The sequence below is a fragment of the Scomber japonicus genome, chromosome 5 (genome assembly GCF_027409825.1).
Source record: "Scomber japonicus isolate fScoJap1 chromosome 5, fScoJap1.pri, whole genome shotgun sequence".
In the NCBI taxonomy this organism is placed as follows: Eukaryota; Metazoa; Chordata; class Actinopteri; order Scombriformes; family Scombridae; genus Scomber; species Scomber japonicus.
The window spans coordinates 20,162,960-20,189,766 of NC_070582.1; the positions used below are offsets into that span (position 1 = coordinate 20,162,960).

Here is a 26,807-nt window from a genome sequence, read left to right on the forward strand (position 1 = left end):
ATCAGTTAGGGATACTGATAAATTCAATCCAATATCTGCAAAAGTATTAGCAGCAATCATGTAGGACATGTATAATTTGTACGTACACAGTAGCAGACATTATTCGAAAAAGAGTATAACCTTTTTTTGTGGTTAGGGAATTACAAATCCTGTCAATACAATTTAATTTATTTTTTTGACAAAAAACAAAAACAACAAGAATTGAGCCAATTAATTAGAAAAAATCCCAGAATGTTTGATTAATTAAATTATAATGACAGGTTCATATTTAACATACTGCAACTAAAGTCAGTACACCCTCCATTAATGAGACAGTGTGACAGATTTGATCCCCTTGGTCATGGATGATACCAGTCTCAAATCTGTGGAGAGGTGCTCTGCCATTCTTCACTGATAAGTCTCTGCTCTTTGCTGGAGGGATCTTGTTACTCTTCTTTCTGTTGTAAAATCCTTCATATGGTGTTCTTTTGGATTCAAGTCAGGGGGCATACTAGGCCAGGTCATAGTTTCACTTTTTTCATCTTTAAAAAGTCTTCTGTGACTTGTTTTTGGGATCATTGGGCCAGATGCAAGAACATGTTCATATTTTTTTTTTCTTATATCTGTCTTTTTTCATGAGGTGTAATTTACGAGTGTGCCACGTCAGATTCATCAAACACTCGTATCACCAGGAAACAGTCGTAAACAGTTCTAAATGAACGTGTGTTTCCAAAAACAGTAAATTAACATGAATGACGCCCCCAAAATACCATATAAGGTCAGGTGTCTGACAGGTTGTAGAGAAGCTCCATTCATGAAAATGACACTAAAGACTAAGAAGAACTTTACAAGCTCTCAGACTGAGGTCCCGGTCACTCAAAGTTCCAGAGAAAGCCAAAGAATGAGAAAAAATTATGCTGTCTCAGCTGTTCTGCGCACCGGCACAGAAATAAAGACAAAATGATTTAACATGAATTAGATGCTAAAAACATCTCGCTACGGGAGTCACGAGCCAGGGAGCTAAATTATAACTTTGATCATGAATATTTCAATTAAATGAATAAAAGTAATTAATAAATAGTCAGTTTGCATTGTGGAAAAGTAACTGTGGACAAGTCACGTTTCAGCCACTAATATTTATATTGTAAGCTTGCATTATATCATAGTTTCAATTGTCAATTTAAATGACTGATATATCTGCCTAAATTGTTAAATAGCCTACTTCTTTATACTAAATTACCCTAATACTTTTGCAAACAGAGAAATATCATGATTATGGATTCAGAAGTGCAATTTAATGAATGGGACATAATCCATTTATGAGGGTGTGAACTACAGGTGAGCCAAGGGAAGCTTAGCTCTCTTCAATAAGACATGAGCTCCTCTGATTTGTGTTTTTTTTTTTTTTTTTTTGCGTTATTCATTTCTCTGTTAAGTGTTAGTCAGCATACAGTGATCTTAACAAGAAAATCCAAGTCAGTTGACTCTGAAGACCAGAGCCAGTGACGTCCTCTACCGCAAATGTTATGTTAGTGACAACCACTGATGTAACACCGGCAGAAGAAGTTGGAGTTGGAAGTAACAGCGAAGCAGCCCGACCTGTGCTGATAAACTAAAATAAACTACATCACTCAGCAAAGTATAGCTACCATACCGTGCCTGGCTGTATTGTATCATACAGTGTGGTTTGATCTTGATATCCACCTGGAGATGTTATGTGTTCATTAATTGATTATCATATCTTGCTTATCTGCTAAGCCCCCTGGTTTCATCTGACTAAAGTATGTGCTGTCAGTATTCATCCGGCTTCTTTTCATGTTCTTTGGCAAAGTTTAATGTGGCAGTTTTGTGCCGTTTTGTGAGCAATGACTTTCTTCTTGGATGTCATCTGTAGATGTTGACGTCATGCAGTGTCCTTTGCATTGTCTGAGCTGTCACTGAAACACACATTTCTGCAGATAATCCTTGTGCCAAGTCAGAAGCACTTGCCCGTTATGCCTGTTATGCAAGGCTGCATAAATAGTGAATTGTTTCTACTGTCAGTCAATTTTCAAGGACAGGCACTGCACCCTCTGTTACTAGTAGTATGGGTCTTTCTGTACCTCCTCTCATCTTTATTACGTCTCACAATTTGTTTTCTTACTTGGTCAGGCAAACCTCACCATGTAGAGCCATGTTGCATCAGACACAGCAAAGGACAACATTTAGAAAGCTATAGTGTTCACAGGTTCCTTTGTAACCCCCTTCAGGGAATTAGTCTTGGTTGGAAGTCACAGGTGTAATCATTTTTGTTTCAGTGGTCACAGGTGTACTCCCTTTTGTTGCACTGAGGTTGCACTTTGGGGCCTTTATTTTCAATTGAATCGAAACTATTTGTTTTTAATTATAAAGAAGATCAAATACCGTACACTCTACTCTAAAACAGTACAGTTATTGTTAAATTATACATTATTGAATCATTTAACATTTTAGTGATATTACACAGGGTTGTCATCAGTTTTTTATGTACTCTATATTACATGCCCCAGTGACATTGGATATTCGGATAATGGCAATGACTGAGCGGAAATAAGCAATTCCAATTTCAGCAGTTTTGGCTCAACAGGAAATCAATTATATGACTCGTGTAAACCCTTTCATTTATGTTACAAGCCTCCTCAATCCAGACACATACAAGGCCATTCAGTGAATATGTGAGCCCATTCAAAGAGGGCATGTAAGCTTCACATATTTAGTAATTGCTCAAGCACCCTCTGTACTCAATTGCTCAAGCACCCTCTGCCCGCTTAGAAACTCTCCCTTCCCATAGGGAAAGTTTGCAAGCAGCCTATTGTTGTAGCAAAAGAAATAAAAGCGATGGGTCAGCTTTCTGTATTATTGTGTCTGTATGTGTGTGTGCGTGTGTGCGTGTGTGTGTGTGTGTGTGTGTGTGTGTTACACTCACTATAAGCGCTGTGTGATTCTTGCTGCGCACAGCCTTGTGTAGGGCAGTAATGCCATCTTTTGTTCTGAAGTCCAGATGCGCTCCTCCACTCTTCAACACCTTGATGAGATCTGCACATCCCTCCAGCTGTGATGCCAGCGTTAAAGGACATTCTGTAAAATTCAAGGATGAGCAGGAAAACAATTTTAAAAAATCAACATATTTTTCTGTGACATTATTGGACATTCATTGCCCACTATAGTTTTTGAAACTGTTTGTTCGCTTATGACTCTGCATTTTAATAACTTCCTCAGCTGTCGTGATTGCCACCCCCTGGTTTGCCTAAGTGGCTGCTTCCTGTTGGTGTTAAACCAACCTATTCTCATGCTCCTCTCGCTTCACAGCTCCTCTGTCAGAGTACAGGTCACCCAACAGGGAAATCTCCTTTCTGGCTGGACAAACATTTGCATAAATATGAGGAGATTAGCAAAGAGAGTAATCCAGCTTTACCCAGCATGCAGAAGGCTTATTTCAGAATATCCATACATGGTCATTTTGTGTTGCAGACAGACACAAAGAGAGAAAGCACAAGAGAAAAGACAAATCATAGCTGAGAAAAGACTAGAGTAGGATAGTGATGAGATAATTGTTCTCAGATTTCCTTACCTCCTGTGTCTGGATCATGGAAGTTGGGGTCCAGGCCTTTTTCCAAGAACCTTGAGACCTTTTCAATGTTCCTCTGCTGCACATACTCCATAAACTTCTTCAGGTTTGCCTAATGGAAGGAGACGAGGGAACAGGGAAAGGGGAAAGAAAAGGAAGAGACAGCTGTGATTGGGTGATGTTAGACTCATGTGGATGGGGATGTTGAATAATGCAGTTCAGAGATGAAAGCTAAAGTTGCTGCTCTCTCCTTCTGTGTTTGAAGGTTTTATTTCTGTTCTGTCATGCCAAGCAAATGGACCATGTGAGGTGGATATACTGTATAAGCTATTATAGGATGGACCAAAAAAGCCAGGGAAAAGGGCTGTAAAGTAACACTCAAATTAATACCTTGCCATTTGAGATTATTGCCAGGAAAATGAGCTCCTGATGCGTATGATGCTAACATCACAACATCTTTTAAACCCATTTTCATAAAACCAGCACCAACACGCGCACACACCACCTTGCACAGAAGTCCCATCTCAAATCCTAACACACACACACACAAACCCCTAACACTGTGTTTCTCTGTGACTTATGATTAAAAATATTCATCCCTTAAGAGCATAGATTGAAAAATGAATATATTAGCAACATACCAGCACGGTAGATGACTATAACCTGAAAGATAAGAGCAACAATCTATCTTCGACTATACGAGATGTAACACGTTGCCCAGAATTTATTCAATTAATATATACTGTACTGTACTTACTGAGCACATTAAGTAAGAAAATACATTATTAAAACAAGTTTACTACACTACAGTCTAATTCATATTGAACATATAAAATAGTAATGAAAACATAGATGAGAGTCTAACATATATTATCTTGAGGATGTAATTACACAATATCTGCAGTATCCCAAATGAGCTGCAAAGAGAACTTTCATTACTATTGCATCCTGTCAAGGTTTTTCCACCTCAGTTATTACATAACATCCACATGTGCCGTAGCCTCTAGACACGCATGCACATTTCATTTACAACTTAATTGATCTGCACAACGCACTTAGACATGCACAATCACGTACACTCACATGCAAGAGCGGGAACATAAAGCAGAATCTGTTTTGACACTCACCATGTGCGGCATTATATACTCTATATCCCTTGTTCTGAAAGAGTCACACTCCTTCCCGAAATTCACATCACACTACTCCTTTTTCTTCACACCAAGTCGTCTACAGCCTGCTTGCCTCTTGTTCACACACACACGCACACACACACACAAACACGCACACACACACGCACACACCACACTGACATGCTACGAGGAGCTGTCGATCGCTACTCTCACCCTCTCCAAGTCAAAGTGAGTGAGAGAAATTCACTTTTTCCTTTTTTTCAGATGTTCTGTGAGGCAGTTGTTATGGTGATGGGATACAAAGACAGCTCTGGCAGGCAATGTACACATGAGTGGGAAGAGCACTGAGGTTGTGTTTGTAAGTGAGTGAGTGTGCGTGCGTGCGTGTGTTTGTGTGTCCTGCATAATGCCTTAGGATAATGCCGTAAAGAGGCTCTGGGATGATTTGCGAGTGATCAGCTGGATCTAATGCGTGTTTTATTCCCTTTTGAACAGAGGGCTGATAAAAATGCCTTGTAATGATTTATGTGTTTTGGTGAGCATCTTAATAAACTCTTCACATTTTCTCTCACTCTCCATCGAATACACACCCTGCAAAAACACAAACAACATTTCTTCTCCGAGTCACTGTGACACACTGACAATCGACTAAATGTTCTGAATATAATCAAAAGACAGTCTACCATGCATTAGATTTGGAAGTAAAGCTCTGTGCAGAACTGGTAAAGTGATGCAACACAACACAATCTGCTGGGTGTTATTTTTTATGAGACCAGTACCTTGCCATAAAAATGATCAAAATGACCAAAAAATATACATATATAACATAGATATATTTTTCAATAACATTTGCTTTCAAAACATTGGTCAAGAGAAAACTAATTTTATTTTATTTTATTAATTTTCTTTATTGGAAGCAACTTCACAGGCAACAAGACAACAGGGCAATGTGCCTCATCTTTTTATCCCTCCCACAGCTCCACCCCACCCAAAGGAGAGCGAATACCATTGTATATCCATAAATATCATGTTAACAATACAGAGTACATAGCTACAACTAATACAACAAAGAAGTAAAGAAATAAATAAGTAAATAAAAAAGGAGTATGAGTCGCCTGGCTAACAGGGTGGTAAAGGCAAGATCAGTCTGCATGACTTTAGAGGTAATAGGCCGTAAAGCTTGATTTATACTGCGTCACGTCGACGGCGTAGCTATGTGTAGCCCTCTGCGTCGACGCAGACCCCTACGCCTGACGTGCACCTCCAAAAAATCCTAACTACGCGCCATAGCAATGCGGACCGCAAGGGCTGTGATTGGTCCGCTCAAAACGTCAGTTCCTCCAGCAGTTGCTTTTTTCTTTTTTCCTGCAACACCACCATTATTATTAATAATGAACAAAAGGTATGTGTCTTCTGTTATTAGCGCACATAGCGCAATGCTACATGCTACTGTGACCGGAAGATAAACAAGGATATGGATATGACTCCTCTGAAACCACACACACACAGTCACACCCCTTAGTGGCATGGCGGTGAATTGCAGAGCAACGTGTTCCCTCGACGCAGAATTATATAGATTATATACTGTGCTAAGGGTTTTGAAGATTTCGGACCAGAATGTGGCAAGACTAAGACAGAACCAGAACATATGGGAATGGTCGGCTGGACATTATTTGCACCTATTACATGAGTCAGTTACACTGGGGTAAATCCTCAAATTAGTGTAAAGATTAAAGATAAAGATTAAAGATTACGTTATTGTCATTGTACAGAACATACAATGAAATACAGGTGCGCTCAAGACCGGACTCATATATCAAAATAATAAATAAGTAGAAATAGCTAAGAATAAACTAGATGCATCCATACATCACTTCAGACCATACACTCATTCATGCCAGCGTACATACAGTTAAAATGGGATAAAAACAAAGTGCTCATAGACATTATTGTACATAGATATTATTGCACACTGTTTTAACAAATTATTGCATATTTTGTTGTTATAGGTTCCGAGGTTGGCTTTCAGTTCAGAGTTCATTATGGTGATGGATTTGGGATAAAAACTGTTCATAAAGTGTGTGGTGTGTGTTCTGATGGACCTGCAGCGTTTCCTGCAGGGCAGCAGTTCAAACAGGTGATGGGCAGAGTGAACTTTGTGCACAACACTGTAGGAGGCCGTGCCTTGCACAGATTGAAGAGGAGTGAACCCACCGTTAGACTTGTTATAATCAATCAACCAATAATCATCAGGCAGCGTGGTTCCCAGCTCTTGCTCCCAAGAATCCTTAGGGCCGGACGCTGGGCTATCAATAGTAGAATTGATAAGACTGTAAATGGTAGAAATCAGCTGCTCGGGATCAAGAGCCAATAAAGAGTCTACCAGAGTTTCCGGGGGACGACTAGGGAATTTGGGGTTCTGATTCCGAATAAAATGCCTTATCTGGAAAAAAAAACTAATAAGTGGGAATTAGGTAAGAAAAGGACATAAAAATCCCTTGGTTGTAAAGGTCCTTAAATTTAGTTATCCCTTTGTCAAACCAGGTCAAGCAAGAGGGCAGAAATAGATGATTGTTTACAGTGGGGGAGAGGTCCAAGGCTCTATGAAGGCCGAGACTTTTCCTAATTTGAATCCTTCTAATTAGTTAATTACCACTGGGTCTGAGAAACGACTCCACCCTGTTGAAGGCCTTCTCCGCATCTAGTGATATAATCACCTCAGGAGAGCTTGAACTAGGAGAGTTAATGATATTTAAGAGCCTCTTCGTGTTATGAAATGAGTGCCTTCCAAGCGTGAATCCCATTTGAGTTCAGTTGATATTATACTTGATAGGACCCGTTGTAGGTGCCGGGCTAGGATCTTTGACAGGATCCTTAATTCAACATTTAACAGGGAAATGGGCCTATAGCTGCCACAAAGAAGAGGGTCTTTATTACTCTTAAGCAGAAGAGAAATCGAGGCCTCTGACAGGGTGGGGGGTAGGCGACCCTCAGCAATGGACTCAATGTAGATTCTCTGAAGGGCTGGCACAGTGGTGGCAGAAAATAGCTTAAAAACTCAAGAGTGAACCCATCAGGGCCTGGAGTTTTACCGTTATGAAGTGACATATTTGCCTCCTGTACCTCCTTGATAGCGATTGGACTGCCCAGCTCTCTACACAAATCCTCGTTTATTTTAGGGAAAACAATCCTATCATCCCAAACATCTGCGGGGCAGAGTAGAGGTCAGAGTAAAAAGTACAAAATATGTTATCTCTGTAAGATCTGAGGTAACTTCCGATCAATCTGGATAGTGTAGCTCCACACGCGTGATGTGCTAGTAGCCTTCCCGCCTTATCCCCGGTCTCGAAAAAAATGTTGTTTAGCCAGGAATAACTGCTTCTGTGTCTTACTTGTGGATAATAAATCAAATGTGGACTGAAGCTGAAGGCATTCTTTATAAAGAGCAGGGGTAGGGGCTAAAGCGTACAAATTGTCAACTCTAAGTATCTCCTTAGTGATTGCCTCCAACTCTGCCTTTTCTGTCTTCCTTAAGGTTGAGACGTATGATATAATTTGCCCGTGCATAAACACCTTCAAAGTTTCCCATAGAGTGTGTCTAAAGGTCTCTGGAGAATCATTTAGAGAAAACAAATTTAACTTAAATTCATAACCTTCAATACAAATTCTTCCATTCCAGTTATAATAATATCACCTGTGGTCTAGGAATCCGACTTCTGAGTCAGAAATTAAGTGACTTGTTAATATTAATGAGTTTCCAGTACATAATGCATATCAAAGTTTTAATAAGTAGGTAAGACAGTTATGCAATTTCTAATTCAAGGTCAAAAACATTTCCAAAATTGCAGCGATTTTATACTTTGGCAACATAAAAAACATCCAAACTTTAATCTATGCAACTCTTTCATGTCTCCTTTAGATATTGCAATTCTCTTTCTTCCTGACTCAGTTAGAAACTCACTGCCATGTTCCCAGCTTGAACAAAATATTTTGCGGAAAAGCCTTCAGCTGGCACAGAAAGATGAGATGAGATCATTTTACTTGTTACTATCTATGCGCTGATTACCCATCACTGTTGGTGGCGGCCGCTGGACAGTAGATTGCATTTTTATTTTCATTCATCATGCAAGGGGGGGCTGGCAAAGATTGGCAAATGGAATAAAACTGTCCTCCACAGTTTTTAAATTGCTTGTGAAGTTAGAGTTAATTTGCCAAGTTTCATTCACACTATGAACGTGATTACTGTCCTTTGTGTGCTATCATATTATAGGTTAGTCACAATTCCATGGATCTCTCGGAAGAAAAATTCTTATAATGACAGGTTATGCAACCTGAAACAGGCTGTTGCAACCAACAGTACGTGAAAATATTGCTTTCATAGAAACCTCTGTGTCAGCAGAAAACATCAAATATTATAAAAATAACTCTACAACTGAGGGGCGAATGATGATTATGACTACACACAAGGTAAATCACACAGACGTGTTCCAGTGATACCATAGTGTTTATATTGTGTATGCAATGCAAAATGTCAAAGTATAACAAAATAATGAACTATGAATTATCATTGAATGAATTGAATGAATTATAATATGAATTATAATAAACAGAAAGGTCCTGAAAGTACTATGAATGTAGTGTGCTAAAATAAGTCATCCATCAATCTCTTAAACAAACACACACAATTTTAAGGAAGATTAGCCTTATTAATTTACTTTTAGGAAGAAGTACATTACCTCTGAAAAACCAATGACTGTGGAGACTGTGACTGACTAATTGTACCATGTGTACTGTGTATCAGACTACATGCATGTACCAACATGTTTCACTGTAGGACTGCAGTAATAAGTTATACTACATTCACTGTGCTTGTTGTATTATCAGATTGTGACAGATATACTTGATACACTACACAGGCTTTACAAGGTGCCATATAAATAAAACTTTGATTAGTTGAGAGCTGAGTCTGTGACCACATGGCTGCCTGTCTGAAATCACTGAATTAACTGCTGTAGGGAGTCATAACCCACTAAACACTAAGCTCTGATCAATCACTGTAACAGAGGATGGTCAGTTGTTGATTGAGCTCATTGCTGATGTGCACATGCACTGGTGACGCCATATTACTGGCATCTGTTTCCAGATAAAAGCACAATTGTTGCCGGGGGAAACTCACTGAATGTGCCATACATGCCCCTAATTTTGAGCAATACAAATGATTTTCTTTTATTACCAGCCTTTAATTGAAACAGTTTGCTGCTGTTGTTGCTCAGGTGTTAGTTGCAATTAGCCTAAGGGCTCTAAGGGGCATTACAAACTGACAACATAATGGATCAATCTTATCCAGCTTGATTCTCTACAACAAAGTCCCCAGAAGACACTATAGTTCATAACTCTTGCTATGTGGTACAACTCTTCAGTCTGATTACAAATACAAAGATGTGACTTCACTGTTAGAAAACAAACACATACACAAGCACCATGTGTGTCGTCCTTATGACACTATAGGGGACTACATCACAGCAATTAATGTCCTCTCCAGGGAGAAAAGACAACCTCGCAAAAATAAAGACACACACACACTAATGTATGCAATGTAAAGTACACAAGTTGAAACATAAGGGAGAACAGGAAGGTACCTCTGCATTACCATATCACCAAGTCTGGAGGGGCACACTCTGCAAGGAGCTCATTCTACCCCCCTCCTGTTTTTCTTTAAAAACAGACTGATGTGCTCACAGTCACTCCATTTTGTACTGAAGGAGCAGACAGTTTCCATTTCCATTCAATAACCATTCAATAGCCACTAATTAATGATTACCAACACTGCAGGGAACTCTCCAGCAGCTATTCACCTTCTCTCAGAACCAGAATGATCTTTACTGGCCAAGTATGTTTACATATACAAGGAATTAGATGTTGGTTTGTACGTGTTACACAGAAAAGCAACACAACAATCTTCAGGAATACACACAAGGAATGACTGTATACGGGTGAAGCTGTTTCTGTGAACTGTAAACAGGATACAAATAGTGCAAAGAAGTAAAAAGTGCAAGGAGTGATGAGATTAATATTAAATGGTACAAAAGAAGTGACGTTACTACACATACTGTATAATAAGTGATACAGCATATACAGCTGGTTCAGATATATAGTAGTGAGTGAAAAGTATTGCACATTTTTTTTATTTTAGACTCAAATAAATATATATAATTTGTAGCCACAGTGCTTTTAAAGTGTTCCAGGGTTATTGCACAGTGCCACAGTGAATTAACTGTTCATAAGTGTGACGGCGAGTGGGAAGAAACTGTTCCTGTTTGGTTATGGCCAGAGTGTGAAGGGTCTGCAGTGATTTTCCCTGTCCATTTTCTGTCTAATTTTTTTTAGCAGACCTGACTGTCCGTTGTAGTCTGCTCCTGTCTTGGTCTTGTTTAACTGTGTGTTCTAGTCTGTTCCTGCCTTGTTTGGTGGCCGATCCAAACCAGACAGTGATGGAAATGCTGAGATGACTTCAGTATAGAACTGTCATCGAGTGAACAAGTTGAACCAGTTGTCACAACATGGGGCTCATCTTTAAATTCTCAACCTCACAATGTCTTGTGTCAATGTCATTTCAGAGAAGTGTTGCTGTGGTAATAGTGACTTATTAGTAACTTAACAGAAATGTTATCAAGCCAAAATGGATGGTTTATCAATACTACTGTTATGTGCACAGGGTCATGAACAATTTAGCGTTTTCTTTTCTTTCTTTTTTTTTTTAAAAACAACCAAACCAAAACTCCATTGCCTGTAAGTGGTCATCAATTCAAAAAGCTGGATTTTCTTTCTATTTCTGTTTACATCTCATTCAACCCTTGTTCTCTGCCCTTGCTGATGCTGTGATAGTATCTCATATTTATCACAATTTTCAGGCTTCTTCATTAGATGTCATTAAATAGACCTCAAATTTCAATAAGTGCACAGATCTGCCGATAAAGATCATGTCACACTAATACGTTTTCAACTTAAAACACAATCATTTCCATACACACAAGTTTTTTGGCAACATTTCAGAAATAATTTCTATCCATATCAATATGTCTGAAAATGCATATCACATGACCCAGGGATTTGTTGCAAATCACTCGAATAGCTTGCCTCCTGTGCATGTAGGCAGTAGTAGCATTATAAAATGCAGAATTTAACTACACAGCAGCTGCTAGCATAGACAACAAGGTCAGCAACGCCTGTAATTTCATTAGCCATATTGAATAAACCACTTTTAGTCAAGGCTGATGTTTATTTTCCTCTGGAAACATCACGTGATAGGGGCATGACAAATCTGGGAAGGACACGTCCTGTGCGTTTTAAAATTAACATGTATTAGTGCAGATGCAGTTTGATTTCCATTCATTTTATGTTTGATTTGGTTTCTATGCAAACTGTTTGTAGGGTGCAAACACTATCTATCCTGTCTTCAAATCTGACTAAAAATGTCATTGGTGTAGCTTCTACACTTATGTTATAGTCATGAAGATGGGGTAACTGGCTGTGCTGGATCAAGGAAAAAAGAGAGGGAAGACAAACAAAAACAAGAAGAGAGAAATGAAGTGTAATGTCTCAGTAGAGTGCACCAGAGCAAGAAACTGTAGCAATAATATTCTCCTAGAATTTATGGCAATTTACCAATTTGTTAAACCAAGAAAATAGCCTTCAGACTCAGTCTGATGCTCAGCACGATGTGTCCTTCCCTGCATTCCATATGATTAGACATTACTCTTCAACTACACCATTTGATCCGTGCCGTCTTTGATATGAATGTGATTTTTGTCCCTGCACGTTATTTTCACAGACGCTACAAAATGTTTGAGCCCACTGGAGCCCACTGGAAAGAATGTAATAATGTGACACTCCAAATACTAATATTCATTGTGTCACTCATACACATGCAGCATACGGACAGTAATGAAACATTACTGATGTGATATGCTCTGGATTGCTATGTTGTACAAATTGCTAAGACATTTTGCAAGTTAAAGTGAATGCAGTTTAATTATTGCAGAATTATTGTTAGAATTCCCTCGTCCTCCAAAAAAATGTGGCCCCACCACAGTATAACAAGAGCTGCTTATTTAGCCAGCAGGCAGTGTTTGGGGAAACACTAGAAAAGTGATGGGCAGCCTCATTACTCTTAAATACACCATTTTTGGAGATTATAATTGCAGGTAATTGTCATCAAAATTACACCTGGAGGATTTAAGACTATTCAGGATACTGCCCTCCCCTACGAGGATGTGCCCTGAATATGCAGCACCTTTATAGGATCATCAAAAAGGAAACGAGTTGAAGAGCTACTCCAGCTCCTGGGGAAAAAAGGATAAAGGTTCCTTCTCTTAGTTCAGTACCCCGAAGAGGCGCTCATCTCCTCCACAACTGGGAGGGTGGTGGTGGGGGGGGGGGGGGGGGGGGGGGTTATCTGCCACCACCTGTTAATAGCCTGGGTAAAAGGCCAGAAATTACAAAGACAACGCGGCTCCCCCCAGCCTCCATTACTGCCTTTCCTGCTCCTTTTCCTCACTATGTACTGCAGCTACTCTCTCTTGGCTTTTCTCCTGCTTTTAGAAAGTGTCTTGCCATAACTTCATGAAAGGAGGCTGTATGCCTCCTTTCACTTAATATCCTGTTCAATAGCATTGATGTGCATACATGTGCATCCATGTGTAAGCCATACAGCTTGTACATATGTATGTCAGAGACTTTCACTGTCCTATATTTACACTCGTTAGCAGATAGCTACATAGCCCCTGGTCCCTGACAGCTGACCTACAGTACGGAGCAACATGGATGAGTAGTAATTACAATGCACACCAACATGATGCTCGGATTCGGAAGGATCATATACTGGCCTAATGTGAGTTGGCCCGTAAAATACACACATGCTCTAAAGCGTTACAACTGCTTAGGCTGTTAACACAGTGAACCAGTGCAGTGGGTAATGGGGATTTTCTGGGGACCGTCAGGCATCAGGATGATGTGAATGCAGACTAAATTGTTGAGAAAGAGCATTGGCCTGGAGCGGATGTGAAAGTAATGATTTGACCCATCAACACAGACCTCTGCTGTCAGTGCTGGCAATATTTTAGTGTTTTATAGTGAGAAGAAAAACAAAGATATTCAAAGATCAAAGATATTCCCACATTCCCATCAAGTCCTACATGTGACATAGACCCACTGTAAATACCACGAGAAGAAATTCCCACTTACTCTACTGTCTAGTGAAAGGAAGCCATTTCATATTTGAAACCCTGATAGTTTGAATCATAGACTGTAGATGTCCAGATTTGCCACTGGTCTTATTGTAGCTACAGTAAATGATTCACATGTGACCACTTAGTGCTTGAAGCTCATCAGGTATGCACTGTCACCATGAAGTTGTCATATCTATGTAGTGAAACCTATTCAGATGCCAGGTGACTTATCTGGTCTTCCTGGCTGACAGTGATGCAGGGAAACAGTTGTGACAGTGACTGATAGTCTGATGAATCAGAGCCAGCAGTGTCACTGATGAGCAAAACGGCTGAAACAGTTGTGGTTAATTTGATTTAATCAATTATTTGTAAGCAGTAGATCTGATCATGTAATAAATAAGTAGGAAATACAGTACATGTATACATACAATGCTCCACATTATAACCAGTTTTTGTCATGGAACATGTGATGAGGCAGAGATTCAGTCAAATACAAAAAGCACTAGCCGACTGTGTTGAGGAGACAGAGGTGCCCTTACTACAGTTTGCGGCATCAACAATCAGTCACACATTAAAAGAGACAACTGCCTCTTCATGTGTGTGCTAACATCAACACACACATATGCCCTTATCTGGCACTGCGTGTTCCTGGTTTTCTGTCTGTGCTTTGTTGACAGTCACTTATATAAAAGGCTGGAGCGAGAGCGGGCAGGCCTTGACCCTCATCTCCCAGATGCTTTGTACAGAGGCTCTCCTGCTGCAGGGGTACTGCATTTTAATTAGACGCAGCAACTGAAAGAGATACAACTCCCTATTCAGCCTGCTCTCAAAAGAAATATGACAGCATTACGCCAAAAATTCAGCTGGCTAAAAAACGACATCTGAGTGACAGACAGACGCCATCTAGCAGTTCCAACTGTAAGTCGGGACAGGTTTTTGAAAAACCGTAACTACAATTGTCATGGTGTTTACTGTTGCCGTGACGACAAAGGTTGCCTAGCTTTCAGGAAGTAGTAACTTTAACCCACACCACATTTCAAGTGATCATTTTAACCCAGACCATGATCTTTCCCAACCAAGTGGTTTTTGTGCCTGAATCTAACCAGAATTTAACTGCTGCGTTGTCACACCATAAAACATAATTATTTTTTAACAGTGATTTTTAACAGTTTTGATAGTACTGAGAGGCGGCATATTAGAAAACGTTCCTATGGGTCATTCTGGAAAGCATGGTACAATCAACCTATGTGTTTGGTTAATTATGAGAGTCTGCCCTATTAGATTCATGCAGAACAGGGTTCAATTCTCCTACTCCCACTCACCCAACAGCTTTTAGCAGCAGCGACAAAGCAATTTACACCTATATTTAGTGATGCACCACTAAACACCAGCATTTGTAATACTATGGGATTTTTTTGTGTGTGTATGTGTCCTATATTTCCTCAACAATTGATCAAAAATACTTCAATTGAAGTAACACACTGTAATGGATGAAAAAGAATGTGAAAGGGAAGTTTCACTAGGAGGAAGCCTCTCTTTTTGAGGAACGCCTTGATCACATTCACACCTGGAAGCTACCCTGTACAAACACATGCTGATCTTCCCAGCACTGAGCAGCTCCACTGGATGAGTTAGGGTTAACTTATCTTGCTCAATGGCACTTAAGTGATGGTAATGAGGGAGGGGCAAGTGCTACTTTTTTCACTTTTCCCTATCCAGATTCATCCTGCCAGCATCCTGAAACAGCAACCGTCCGGTCACAAGCTTGCTTCTTTAACCCAGCTGCACCAAACCCATTTCAATCAATGTTAACACTTTAGATGAATAGTACATGTTGAGATAAAGACTAATGAGTGCTGAGTGAGGCAGGATTTAATTTTCAATCTAGAAAAAAAGGGCATATGGCTGACACACAAATGTAAGCTTTGCTCTGGTAAGTAGTGCTAGGGTAAGTCATACAGTAAGTGGTAGAAAGACAGATTCTGCAAAAAGGTTAAGGTACAGTAGGTTTTGTGGGTAAGAAGGGGAAAAAAGAATAGCCCCATATTTTTTTAATATAAGGATGATAAATACAGTTGCCAATAAAGACAATGCAGTTCACATCAATAGGTTTTGTTGACCATGTTGTATAAATATGGATTTATGGTAGACGACATAAACTCAAGTCACAAACTCACAATACACGGAAGCATACTCACTTAGCTTCCTAGCTGAGAGAGATAAAAGTGAGTGACCAAATACTGTATAAGCACAGATGCTCTTCAAGTCTTTGGCTAAACCACAAAGCAAACAGAGTACAGACTGTATAGAGAAGCTGTCACTTGTCCTCATAACATCTTCCATTCAGCACAAGGTTCACAATCAAAAGGCTCCACTTTTCAAATGTCTTTTTGTCAGGAAAAAAAACTGTCAAATGGCTTAGCTAGTTTTATTTGTCAGTATGTTCTATAATTGATGGATTCATGAAGGTCTAGAAGCATGTTCCCATTAAAAATGCAATACAATGACATGGTGTGGCAGAAACACAAGAAAATAGGGTCATGTGAAGGGAAGGAATAGAAGGAGGGAATAGAGCAGATTTTTAAAAAGGTGAAGAGTGAGAATGGACTAGAGTAGCTTTCTATTTACAGATCTACTCTATCTCTGTGATACTGGGTTCACTTGAGACATCAGGCTACAAATGGCACAGAAACCTCTAACAGATAGGATTGTTGTGACATACAGTAGTTTCACTATACTTTTTATCTCTTAGGTATAGTTAATGTTCAGTCTGTTCAAGTTTGGGTATGAGATTTGTATTTTCTTAAATCCCTTTTCAGGTTTACCAAATGCCTTATTTGCTTACATTCCCAGCACCTAAGACCAGTAAAATGTGTCTTATGTGGATACCTCAGTAAGGGTCACAACACACTGGAAAACAACTATTTTTGCATAATTTAAAATTCACCACATTGGTTTTGGTCTTTGCTTGTTCCCAGGTTTTAACCTTGCTGATCTAATAATAGCAAAAATAATGGCTGTATGTCAAACAGGCTCCTGACTGGCTGTCAGATGAAGTGGCTGTACATAAAGCACTCACATCTAAAACTTTCTGGGTGGTTTATTTGAGATAAACATATAAAATAGTATCTACAAGTGCATGTTTGTGTCTGTCAGTCTTTGTGTCTGAGTCAGTCTTGGAGTCTTATTTCATTTGCATTTCATGATTAATTACAGCAATGACCCATTGTATGTATGTGTAGGAAAGACTCAATGAACAAATCTACTGCATACACAAACTACCAGCAAAGGAGTGCAGATGAAAATATTTGATCAACAGATACTGGTGGATTTTAAAAACAAATAGTTTTTATAGAAATAGTTTCTGCCCAGCAACCTAAAAAAAAATGCTGCAGGGAGCCAAATGTATTGAGCGTCCCAGTGTTGCAGAGTTATCTGGAATTACATTATTACCCATAAGGTCAAGGCTTATGTGCAAAGTACATTTGTATGTTTGCACGGAGGCTATTAACTGCAATGGTATAGAGCGAGTGTTTGGAGAGGTATTCATGTCAACAGTTGATAATTATAGAAATGAATAAATTAAAGTTGCATGTTCTCCAGGATTATTGACTTGAATTGCATTAGACTGTACAGGTGCTAGGTGCTCAGGATATCGCCTTAGTCCATGTCCATGTGTTCTCCATCATTGTAGCATGAGTATCATGCTGTGTTACTGTAAAAAGGGGCCGTTGTTGTGACCTCTGGGTATTCAGGCTCCATGGACAGCACAATACAAGTGCAGCCATTAGCTCTATGATTCTGCTCTGCGCTTCACTTATTGTATACAGAAGCCAATCCACCATCAGAATGTCACAACATACCAGAAAAAGTACTCAATAAAACCAGACAATACTAAATACAATCACTCCACTGCTCCTGTCTAAGGGTTAGCAAAAGCTCATCAGACACTTCACAGTTCTTGTTGGCAACATCTCTCCATTTGGATTGTTCATCTATCATATTGCTTTTCCACACAAACCTCACCATTTGTAAATCGTTTTTGATTGTTGTCCAATTGTGTTTTTGTGCTAATACATACAGGAAAGGTTCCTGTGGGATTTAGAAGATTGACAAAAAAACAACAAAAACATTTTAATGTGTCAAATACTGTTTAGTTTATAGCTAGTTGTACTACAACCAGTCCAGCATGCACCTTCATTTGCTTATGTTGGTTTTAATAGACCAATGTAAAAAGATAACACTGACAAATTAAAGCCGTGTACATCACCATATATATATATATATATATATATATATATATATATATATATATATATATATATATATATATATATATATATATATATATATATATATATATATATTGTATACACATATTTGCATAAAGTTTATACCATAGGTAGCAGAGATGCAGATTAGTTGCAGGAGTAGTTTGAAGAGTTTGTATGTGTAACCCACTTATAGTCAATACACTGAATGGCTATAGGTTCGGAAAGAGCTCAATTGTCATAGACCTGAACAGCCAACAATGAACAACACCAACCATGAAGTAAATTGCAAAAGTAAACTCTTTTAGTGACTATTGTATAGCAAAAGTTTACAACATTTATATAAACAATGATATGAAAAATAATAAAAATGGCGCCTTTAAAATAATGAGTCAAAATGCTAATCAGCTAATAAAGGTGCAGTTTAGTGTATTTAGTGCACAGCCTAAAGTGCCAAATCATTGAGTGTTCACAGAGCTTAATGCAACAGTTCACCACAGTATGTTTCCATATAGCTAACCCGTTCAGCATATGAGTAGCAGCAGCAGCAGCTAACAAATATCAGAACCACCGAAAATATCACTCCGATGCGTTTTGTTCCAGTGCTGAGCGCTGTCGGGGATTCTCGGCTCTCACGAGATGAAAGACGGTTTGCCTGTATAACCGCGTGAGCACAGTGCTAAACTGTAAACAGAGAAGCTACTTGGAGCTAACATTAACTTTAATGATTTGCGGTAGTTTTACTACAATCAATATCTTACCACTTCTGCTCAGCAAATTGCTGCCTTATCGAGGAACAATATCACGTACAGACTTACTTCCTACACAAAAGGCTGAACGTGGCTGCTAAATGGCTACCTGCCTTTTATTTGGTTAGATGCGATGAACCTGAGTGCTGCCTTCAAGTGAAGTTGGAAAACATGTTGCTTTCAAATGCAACTCAGATAAAACATTAAAGATTTTTTAACACAAACAACAACTAATAAAACAACAATTTCCTTTTCAGGTTAAGCTTATGATTCAGTTAACCAGGTTTTACACCTGGGTACATATGGGCGACTTAATGAAGCTAAATCACCAGCGGAAGCCACTGTAACTCCAGCTGGCAACCTCCTCATGAAAGCAAGCTACAAACGTCAGCTGTACCTTTGAGGCGTGTTTACAGATGAGTGTTTGATGTTAAAAACAAAGTTATTGGCATTCCATTTAAGAACCTATATAACACAAACTGGCAAAGTGTATGTTTTAAAATTATATCTTGCTTGTGGATTGAGTACAGCTGTCCAATAAAATAACATATTAATTAACGTTCTTGGTTTAATGTGGGTGTTTAAAACTCCCCTGAGAGACACAGAGCTGCGTACAGCATCACGCCTGTTAGAAGGGATTGATGCTACTTTGTGTGTTTTTTCTTTTTGCCTGTGTGTGTCTATGAGCTTGTCTGGCTCTATTTACAGTATGTCTGTTTGGACCTCAGCCTACAGTATGTTCATTTGAAAGAGCAAGAACTTCAATAATCTCCAATATCCATACCTAACAGGCTTAACATGTAATGCTCTCAGCTACAAAAAGACCAATGTACTGTATGATTGTATGGACTTGAACCCAAGGAATAGGATTTTTTTGTGACGTAATTTTCAACCTTTACTGTATAGCAGCAAAATAAATCTCTGAGTAATTTGATACATTTTTATGCTTCAGGGGAAACCACATGAAAAAGCACTGAAGGCTTGAGGATGAAATATGTTGGCCTCATTCACACATATACACATTTTCACATGAAATAACACTTAGTGATTCATAATTTAGCACACTGAGCAAACGCATTTTATTCATCATGTATGAATGCATTGGAGAGAAAAAATTCCCCCATGCTCAAAGACAGTGATGGAGATGCTGTTACTATAGCAACAGCATCTAACACACCATTAACCATAAATGTTTCTGCATAACATGCAATTCAATATTACACCTCTTTGGTGAAGATTTAGAAAAAAAATGACAGCTTTCATTATCATCATAATCCTAATAACCATTCTAAATAACTTCCCTCAAGTGTCCCATTAGGTTTTTAGAGATCAAGTATATAAGACAGTCCTTTGTTTCTGTATATCCAGTTTCATGTAGGGGGTTCTTTCTTTTTTTTTTTTTTTTAAAGGTAACAGAAAGCAGATAGAAGACAACAACAATAAAAAAGACAAAGAAAGAGAAGCAAACATATCTCTCTGCATTCTAGCCTAAAGCCAGCCTTCACCTGGATACATGCCATCTGCTGACACAGCATGCACTACACATGCCAATATACTGTAGTAGCCCTATTATGTAGACAATCTGTTTTAAACCTTATAAAATGAGACACAGTGGGACAGACAATTTGATATTATGCAAAATCCTTTAACATACTTTATATATCTATGCTTAATAAAACACAACAGTTGTGTTATTCTCACAGTAACACTCAACAGGAATTAATAATTCAGCAGTGGATGTCAAATGAGTCACACATCAAAATGGATGTCTGAGCTGCATATCACGTTAAATGATGCTTTACAAATCAAAATATTACACACATGATTTACTGAGTCACAACCAGGACAGGTGAACCTATAATATTTGTCCATCCAAACTCTGGAATAGGAAGTCAATAAAAAATCAAAGCTGATGAACAAAACACATAACTTGCTGCAATATAAACAACATCTACAAATATTCTCTCAGTATGAGTATTTAAGAACAGTATAAGATAGCAGTGCCCAATTGTGACAGTAACCTGTTTACTCTTGATCCCATGAGTCACTTCATAGTAATGTGTTGTGTCTAACCTCTGTGGCCCGGCTCCTGGTAGCTCTCTCTGAACGTAGCAGCATGGTGCCTTCTGAGTAATCCTTTTCAGAAGCACTGGAATGTTTTTAGCTCTTTATAATATCTAGTATTCCTCTTAGTGAACTACAGCTTAGGCAGGCGGGACAGTATCAGCTAGCTCTGATAGGGTTGACTAAAGGCCGGAACAAAGCACAGCAAAGCCACGGCCTCTATCCCACTCGACAACACACTCAGAAACATGCAGAGCACAGGCATATTGTATGTGGACCCCCAAAACACATTCTGCTGTACACTCAATCAAATCCACCCACCCTCCTGGCCACACTGACAGCATAGCTTTGTCCAGCATTGTCTTTTCCATCAGTACAATTGAGCTCTGGCTTACTTGCCAAGCCATTAATGCAAAAACAAGGAGGATGAGGCATAAACAGGAACACACAAAGATGAATGTGAAGACCTGTGTTCATGACAACATGGAGACACACAGGCAAGATCTATATGAAAGGCCAAAATGTATATTTTGAATATGAAACACTCATGTAAGCGTGAATTTCTGGACTGGCACATTCATGGCAGTTACAGTAGATTGCAATTTAGAGCAGGTGACAAACACTTTGACACATACAAACTATCAAGGTAAAATATGGTGAATGTTTTTGAAAGTAGTTGATTTATGACGACAGAGCTGTATTGTTGTTTGTATGCATGACTGTGTGTGTGCGATGTGTTTTTGTGTGTTTGTGTTTGTTAGCAGGGTGACCAGGGAGGATGAGGGGAATGCATGCTGTCATCAGAATCAAACAGTCCAGAGAAAGAAAGCGCTGAATCAGGTCCAGTCATGTGCTTTCAAACAGACACACATGCACGCACGCACACACGCACGCGCACACCAGGACACAGGCAGACAGACGGGCGGATAATAGAGGGACAGTGCCAAAAAAAAAAAACACACAACTTAACAGACCAAAGGCAAACTGGAGCTTAGCCTAGTAAAACTTATGTCAAAATACAGATGGAAATATAAAAATAGATCTTGCCTTACATTTAAAACTGGTCTACAAACAGAACTATGGGCCACAAAAAGAAAACACAAGAGGGCAGCCAGTAAGCTCCAGGCTGAGACAGGGGGTGTGTGGGTGGCGTATTTATTCAACCAAATGATTATTACTGTAAAACTCCATTGCACTTTCTGCCTATGGCATCCTATTCTACACTTATCTATTCAAACTGCTTGACCTAGAATGATGGGAGTCTCATGCTAGTGGGTTGTTGTATAAAGCCGACAGCAACTGCAGTGTGTTATTTTTTAAATGTGAAATGAAGTTAGGCAATGAGGCGAAACATCTTCAAGACCAAACATCAAGAGCAGTACCAGTTCAGTTAAATTAATTAGATTTCAGTTATAACATAGGCAAACACACACACTAACACACAGGCAATTTCTGCGCTTTATGCAAGCTAACTTATCGTTATAGTATGTAAATGGCAAAAAAATATATAATAAACTTTTCATTCAAACAATGTCCACAGACTATGGTGTGTGTCTAAGATAAAAATGTCAGTCTGTGCTATACTGTGATGAGTGGGGAATTTGGAGGTGATTGCATCCTCTACAGATGACAAGTCAAATTGGGAAATGGTTGGATTTAACTTTGCTTGTCATATTTCCCACTGCCCCTGATCCATCCTCTATAATACATTAACGATGGTTCTCTTAACACAAGATTAACACATTTCAACCCACTTCCTGATCTATTTTCTAATTCTAAAAATCTCAGTAGCTAATTTTTAGGTGTCCCTCATGTGTACATGTCAATACAGAAATTGCAGAAACTCTCATGCTGGTTTAATCACTAAACTATCAGTTAGGAATGCATCCACCCTTTTCTCTTCCAACATGATATCCAAAGTAGCAGTATCCGCAGAAATCTATTCCTAATCCAATACCACATCTTATTTTACCAAATTTAAGCTCTGGTTAGGACTATGCATGTTACTTATTGGGATCATTGTTTTATGTGGGGCAATATGAAGCAGATAGCTGTGGAGCTACAGACTGAGTCCACTATGACTTTGTGAATGATGGCAGAAACACTGATGGTAACAGTGTCAATAATAAAAAAAAGTACATTATGGGGATCAGTCAGAACAAAAATCCAACTGGTTTAAAATTTAAGGTAAATAGGTGATTTGACTGGTCATGATTAGATACAGGGTCTCCAAGCCTATGGACAATGTATTCCTCTCTATTTTTAAATGCACTCACATGATACAAGTCAAAAAATTAGAGACCCCGAAAGACCTTGCTGGGGTGTATTATAACGAGCCTGAGGTCATAGTTTGTACATGGCCTAATTTCTGAACAGCATCAATTCTTTCTTTCTCATCTGTCCAATCACTGTCTCTCTCTCTCTCACAGATACACACACGTACATATCCTACTCAGTCTAAGTTATTTTTTTTTAAAGGTGAGGTGGGTTACTGTTGTGGTTACAAATTGTAACACTCAAAGAAGAACTTACACACATGCTTCAAAAGCAGTACATTAGGCTGCGGGCCGTAGCCCAGTGTATTGCATGCAATTAGGAATCTGTAATGTTAAATAAGGCCGTCATTCTACAAGCTAGGGTCACAAGTAAAGAACACAAATCACACTTTAGCACACTCTCTACTTAAACAGCTACTGTTTACACTATCTGACTTTGTAAGCATATGAAAATTAAAGGTACTAACAATGAAAAAGATTGATGGAAGACATGTTTATGTGAGATCATTTTTAGCATAGGTCTGGCTGAACAGTCATACAGTAGCTCAGGACAGACTGCCCACAGGGTTTCATGATGACAGCTGCTACTTGCTGAACCTTCACTGACAGAGACTGACAGCTCAGATACTCTCAGCGGAGATTCACAGACAATACTGCATGTGGCAGTTACTTAGCTTAACAAGTTTACCCACTGTGCCACTGTGTTTAACTCTATGCAGCTTTGTCTCTCTGTGACATAAACATACACATGATGAGGTCCTCTTCATCAGAGAGCATCCACAGTAGGTTATGACAGCCATGTGACATAAGCAGAGTCTTATTATAACAGTGAAGATAGCACAAGATGATGAGGCCAACTCTGTCCTAGAGAAACCTACTGGTAGATCCTAAGACACACATTCTGCCATGCAATACACAAACCTAAATACAAACAAATATGTTTTGCTTTGCTCAGTCATAGATCTAACAGCAAAACACAACCAATCATCCACAGATAGGCACAAATGCCCACAAATTTTTTTAGCATACCAGACACACACATGCACGCACACACACTGATCCAAGCCCATGGCTAGTAACTGAACCAGTGCAGAGAGAACCATTAGCATTCTGTCAGGGTTTCAGACAAGACTGCACCAGCTCTTCACACAGCCAACATGCAGCAGAGCATAACAACAGAACGAAAGCCAGTGAAAGAACGAGAGAGAGAAGATAGACAGGTAGACAGGAATGGGTAGGGGAGTGTCTGCACATAATTAGAAATTGAAAGTATAAAAACAACAGAGATAAAGGAAGAGAAAGATGTGGTTACTCCACAGATAATGGTAACATTAAATAAAAGAGATGATGAGAGCAATTGGGGTACCTTACTATTGAGTGTGGCCTTCCTGGCTTCTTTAGTTTTTCTTTCTCTTCTCTCAGCTGCTTGTCTTCTGCCCAGAGCGGATCCCATCTCACACACACACAAGGACACACTCCCTGTCACACACACACACTCCCGTAGGTCAGCTACAGTCCCAATGCCAAAACACCATCCACATGGCCATATCCAGTTCCCCTTCTCCCCATCTACTCTTCTCTCGTAGCCGGACTTGTTCTCTCTCTCTCTCTCTCTCTCTCTCTCTCTCTCTCTCTCTTGCTCTCTCACGCTTGTCTTGTCAAAGTAGCACATGCACACTCACATGGTCACTCACTCACCCTAGCACGGACGCACACACTGACTCCTGTGCATGCACATAAAGATGGAGAGATGGTAAAGGATGATTTTGCAGGATGCTAGAGAGAACAGACGGAGGGAGGGTGGGGAGAGAAAGCAAGAGACAGAGGGAGAGAGAGCTAGACAAGAGGGAGGGAAGCAGGGAAAATTGAGGGAGGAGAGAAAGCGTAAAATAGAGGGAGGGAAAACCAAAAGCGAAAATGGGAGGGAGGGTGGATGGAGTGTGGAAGCAAGGGAAGATATGGATATCCAACCCCCACCACCAAACACACACATTCTCTTCCCCACTACACAATATTTATATTTTTTTATCAGTTCTTACAAGTATTTATAACCTATCACTTATTGACATATTTATATTATTTCCTCTCATGTGCAATACTAACGAACTAACTAACTAACTAACTAACTAATTAACTAACACAGCTTCAACTTTGCCATCTGTTGTGTTGTTGTCCATGTGGCAGTAAAACCTCGAATCTTGAAGTGAAAGAAAATAAAGGATGGGCAAAAGAAAGGGAGGAGTGGAAATCCCCAGTAGACATGAAAATACTGTACAGAGCTGGTTTAATCTCTGTTGCAACATGGTAAATTAAGTATTACATGACAGTAAGGGCTTTATGACTAACGACCAATGTTACTTTATATCTTAAAAAACCCAAACATGGTTACTATTGAATATATAAGAAATCTATACAAATAAACTCACTTACACAACACCACTCATTTACATCTTAAATTAGCAACTACACAATTTCAGCTGAGCCCTCTCAACCACTGGGAAAATATTCATTCAAATCCCAAGGTCCATGTCAGTAGTTGTTTGTGTATGTCTGTTCTTGTTTCTGCCCAGATATGTCTCTACTTTGTTCAAAGCGCAACATTTCCCTTCCTTTAAGGGGATTATCCATAAGGAGTGATTTTTGTATGAGGGATTCCCCATTGGAAATATCCTCTCATCCCCTGCCATGCAGCTGTGTGTGAATGTGTGTGTATTATGCAGAAATCCCACATCAAGTGTTAGCCATAACGCTGCACTGACAGGAGGGTACAGGCACTGTACAAATGCTCTATGGGATCTGGGATCTCAGAACAATATCACACCTACAATGAGCTGCATTCTCTGAGTAGTTTCATTGTAAATCGAAAATAATGCAGGAATTCTCATTCATAAATATATTAAGCTGCTAACAACAATAAAAAGCCTCAGTGTAGGAGGAATAGCATTACTCTGCAATACGTTTTATGGGGGAGCCTTTTGTGAATTATGCTTTCCTACACATGCACACTAACAACAATTTGGCATAATGATAGTATTGGTTTAGCCTGTGAATCATACTGGACAAGACCAGCCATTGCAAGCACTTTTTATATTGTAATACTGTGTTTGATTTCTCAGCTGCTTCATTATTATTAGCATATGAAATGGGCAAAGCTCTGGCATTGTGCTCTGTGACGTCCGTGACCACATTACCAAATAGTGCGTTACTAAATGCTACTACTACTCTATATGACTCTTTAGCTTTCTCCAACCCACCCCCTCTTTACCCTTCTCTATGGCCACAATGCCCTGAGCTTTTATGCATGGTTACATCAAGCTATCCATTAATCTATCTGGGTCCATCCATCTAGATCAGGAATTACATTCACATATGCACTATAACAGCCTGTGTTCTGTCTAGTTATCTCCTACTGCATGAGGCCTGTTCCTGTTCAGTAATGAGCTCCTCACAAAGTCACATATTGCACATCTGCCTTGATGAATCCTTAGAAGGGGCTACAATGTGTGTACTATGATCCAATAAAAT

At 39.3% G+C, this 26,807-nt stretch overlaps 1 protein-coding gene across 7 annotated transcripts in view; it reads right to left on the reverse strand.

Annotated features, from left to right (window-relative positions):
• shank3a (SH3 and multiple ankyrin repeat domains 3a) overlaps positions 1 to 26,807 on the reverse strand; it is a 206,606-nt gene that overhangs the window by 81,468 nt on the left and 98,331 nt on the right. For all 7 annotated transcript variants that reach the window (XR_008321421.1, XR_008321422.1, XR_008321423.1 and 4 more), the window contains 2 exons: positions 3,569 to 3,677; positions 2,924 to 3,075 (listed from right to left, as the gene is read on the reverse strand). Coding sequence is in view for 4 of the 7 variants with exons in the window: in XM_053319406.1 (XP_053175381.1) it covers positions 2,924 to 3,075; positions 3,569 to 3,677 (261 nt within the window). In the remaining 3 variants the exon portion in view is untranslated. The remainder of the gene's footprint in view (positions 1 to 2,923; positions 3,076 to 3,568; positions 3,678 to 26,807) is intronic.